At 45.7% G+C, this 3,149-nt stretch overlaps 1 protein-coding gene across 1 annotated transcript in view; it reads left to right on the forward strand.

Moving 5' to 3' along the window:
* Window positions 1-996: 996 nt before the first annotated feature.
* TYW1 (tRNA-yW synthesizing protein 1 homolog (S. cerevisiae)) overlaps window positions 997-3,149 on the forward strand; it is a 90,020-nt gene continuing 87,867 nt past the window's right edge. The window contains exons 1-4 of the mRNA XM_010148033.1: window positions 997-1,131; window positions 1,542-1,682; window positions 2,239-2,344; window positions 3,142-3,149. The exon at window positions 3,142-3,149 is cut by the window's right edge and continues 183 nt beyond it. Coding sequence (XP_010146335.1) covers window positions 997-1,131; window positions 1,542-1,682; window positions 2,239-2,344; window positions 3,142-3,149 — 390 coding nt within the window. The remainder of the gene's footprint in view (window positions 1,132-1,541; window positions 1,683-2,238; window positions 2,345-3,141) is intronic.

Raw genomic sequence — 3,149 nt, forward strand, 5'->3', positions numbered from 1 at the left:
GGTACCTGGGCTCCTGCCCAGGCGCTGCCGACACAAGGGCCAGCGCTCCCAGCTCCTCTCTTTTAGGGGGGGTTCAGTCCTGCTGGGGGAGGGCTGAGAGCGAGGCCCTCAACGTTTTGTTCTGGTGCTGTGAGGAACAGCCCGGGGCAACCTAAGTTAACAAAGTTTCCAGCTTCTTGGAAAATTCTTGGTTTTAGTGCTGCTGTCTGCACAACCCGAGGGCTGCGGGTTGCAGCAGGAGGGTGGCAGCTGTGTTTCTCAATGTCACAAACAAACCTTATTAAAGTTCCTGAATGCTTTGTACGAGTGACACTATCACAAGCACCGTGCAAGCGCGCTCCTGGCTGCAACGTTACATGAATTTTTCCCGTTGGTTCAAACAGTTGCGGAATTGTGGTGGTTCTGCATCAAACCTCACTGACACAAGGGAATTCTGGAAAAGTTCTTTCAAGGTTTCAGTTTGTCCTTGAAACTCTGGGTCAAAGCTGTTGTAATCAGTGTGGTGCTTAACGCAGACAAGCCGGGGTGGTGTTCGGCAGCAGGTTCTGTGGAGATGATTTCCCCTTTGAAATGGGGCATTTTAGCTCTGGAGATCCGCATGTATCGGGTCTGTGCAAAATCAAGGCCAGTACGATACAGTGAATGTTTCATAAGGACTTTTTGTTCCCAGATGCTCACACAGCACAAGGACTTTCTGCCTTTGCTTAGAATGTGTTTTATCTACGAAAAACCCAGAGTTCCCATGTGACAGCCCAAAATGTTAGTTTGGGCATGCAGATGAAGCTCTGCTTAGGCACCTCTGAGGAGGTGAAAGCTCCTTGATTCATGTTGGATGTCTTGCATTTAGCCAAAACCTGTTTTCTCTAGACCCTGAGAATAGCAAATGTTGTGAGGCTGTGGCTACTGTACGGTTATTTTTCTGTGCTTATTTTAAATGCATGCTGTAGGAATCTGCTCTTGCTGAAGCTGTGATTCATTCTAGATCTGGATATCTCAATGGATACGTGGAGCTTTTTTTATACTTGCCTGGTGTCAGTGTGGCTGCACAGATTTTACGTCTATTCTGCTGTTGCTTTTGGGATCAGCATTTGGCTCCTTGTTCAGTTCACCCCCACCAAAACCAGGAAGAAGGTAACTGAGCCCATAAGCATTTTCATCTGAGAAGGCCCCAAAATCTGTGTGTGGAAGCAAGTTGTTGTTGGGTGAAGGTACCCACGGGTGCAGGGAAATGTGCTACTTCACTGTGAGCCTGCCTGGGTTGTTGCAAATCCCAGTTTGAGTTTAGTTTACCCCCATTTCTCAGGTTCAGCTGCATTTTATGTCCCCAGGATGTGAGAGGAGTTCATTGCAACGTGGCCTAGTTCAGAGAAATAGTTACTTGTGTGTTTCTCTAGGTGTGAGAAGCTAAAATGCTTTGACTGTTGCATTTGTGTAGTGCCGAGACTGCGGTTGCAGGATTTGTATTTTAAACGCTTTTGGGGAAAATGGGGTTGACATCACATGGACAAGGAATTGAATGACACACCGTGCTTGTTTCTTAGGGTGAAAAATCCAATGGGAATCCAGCTTCTTCTGAAGGAATAGAAGACAAACTAGTAAATGGATCTGCCACCCTGCAGGCAAAGGAGGTCTATGTTGCTGGGGTAAAGATTTTCTATGGGTCTCAGACTGGCACAGCAAAGGTATAAGTTACTCTTTTCACGTGCTTGAATTTGGTTTGAAATATTGTTGAGATTCAAGTATGTTTCTCATCTTAGAGTAAGGGCACTGCATAAACTTCTGCAAGATCATCGGAACGTTCATTCTAAGTCACTGCCCAACATGAAAAATGAGTGAAAATTATATAAACGTAATGATTATTCTACTGCCTTTGTTTAAGTGGGGCATATGGTAGGGAGATGGATTATGAAGCTTAACATTTACTCTTGCAATACTCTTAATTTGTTAGCAGGCATTGTTAAAGGGAACTGTGGGCTTAGGTGCTTTCTTTCTCAAATTTCGTTTGTGTGAGCGCATGTAAAATCATTGGTCATTAACATTCACGTAACTCTTCTTTCAGCCGGTGTGCTTCGCTGTTTTTAAATGTGAGGAATTATAGGTCCAGTGTCCAGTTCTTGTGTCCTTCCTCTTTCTGTGCAGGGAGACCTCTTGTGACTGTTGGCTGTAGCAGGGCTTGTTTGATCCTCACGACAGCTGGGTTGAAGTAATTGATAACGTTCTACACTTCTTTCTTTTCAGAGATTTGCCAGAGGTCTGGCCGAAGCAATTATGTCCCTTAATTTGCCTGTGGAAGTCATTAGCATGGGAGACTATGATCCGGATGACTGCTTAGCAGAGGAGGTAGGTACCTCATAGACATGAGTAATAAACACAAACTTGTCCTGGGGTGGTGAAGGCTCTCTTCTTTCTTGTCGTTCTCTCTCGTTAGCCTGGCAATTCCTTAAGCTGTGTGTTGGAAATTGCTTCCCTTGTAGGTGAGCAAGTACAGCTCATCAACCCCCAGCAGAAAACACCTGAATTTTGAATATTGCTAGGAAAGGGTCATGTAGGATGTCTTGATGGTGACGGTGATTTTGTATGAGTTCTGTAACTCAGGTGTGAGCTGCGGGAGGGGGACTGCACCAAGTCCCCCTGTTCTGACAGTGTACACCTGGGGAAGGGTTCAAACCCACAACAAGCAGATAGTGATACTGCAGCAGCCTTTCAAAGACTTAGAAACTTAATGGGAGGTGTTTTTATACTGAGGAATCCTTGATGAATTCTTCTCTTTCTTCTGTAAATGTTGAGCTGCTTTTTGAATCCACGGGAGATTTTGTTGCTGGGAGAGTGTTCCAGAAGCTGCTGATGGGGGTAGGGAAGGTCAGTGTCCAGTTCTGTTTGCCACCAGGTCTCCCTTAGGTAGCAGGAAGGCAGCTTGATCTGCCCTGACTGGTTTAAGGTGGCTTTGCAGGGAGGGTGGCTGTTTGCCACTGTTGGCATTATCACCTGCAGCATCCCACACCCAAGATTCTTAACCCACTTAGCCAAAATTGTGGCTTTTGACTTCTCGCAACTGACCCTTTGTTACAGCTTCCTTCCTGATGTGATGTCTTCTGAAACACGTGATCTTTCCTATCCTGTTCTCTCTCTGTCATTAGACAGCCAGCAGG

Source organism: Eurypyga helias, unplaced genomic scaffold, assembly GCF_000690775.1.
Source record: "Eurypyga helias isolate BGI_N326 unplaced genomic scaffold, ASM69077v1 scaffold6793, whole genome shotgun sequence".
Taxonomy (NCBI): Eukaryota; Metazoa; Chordata; class Aves; order Eurypygiformes; family Eurypygidae; genus Eurypyga; species Eurypyga helias.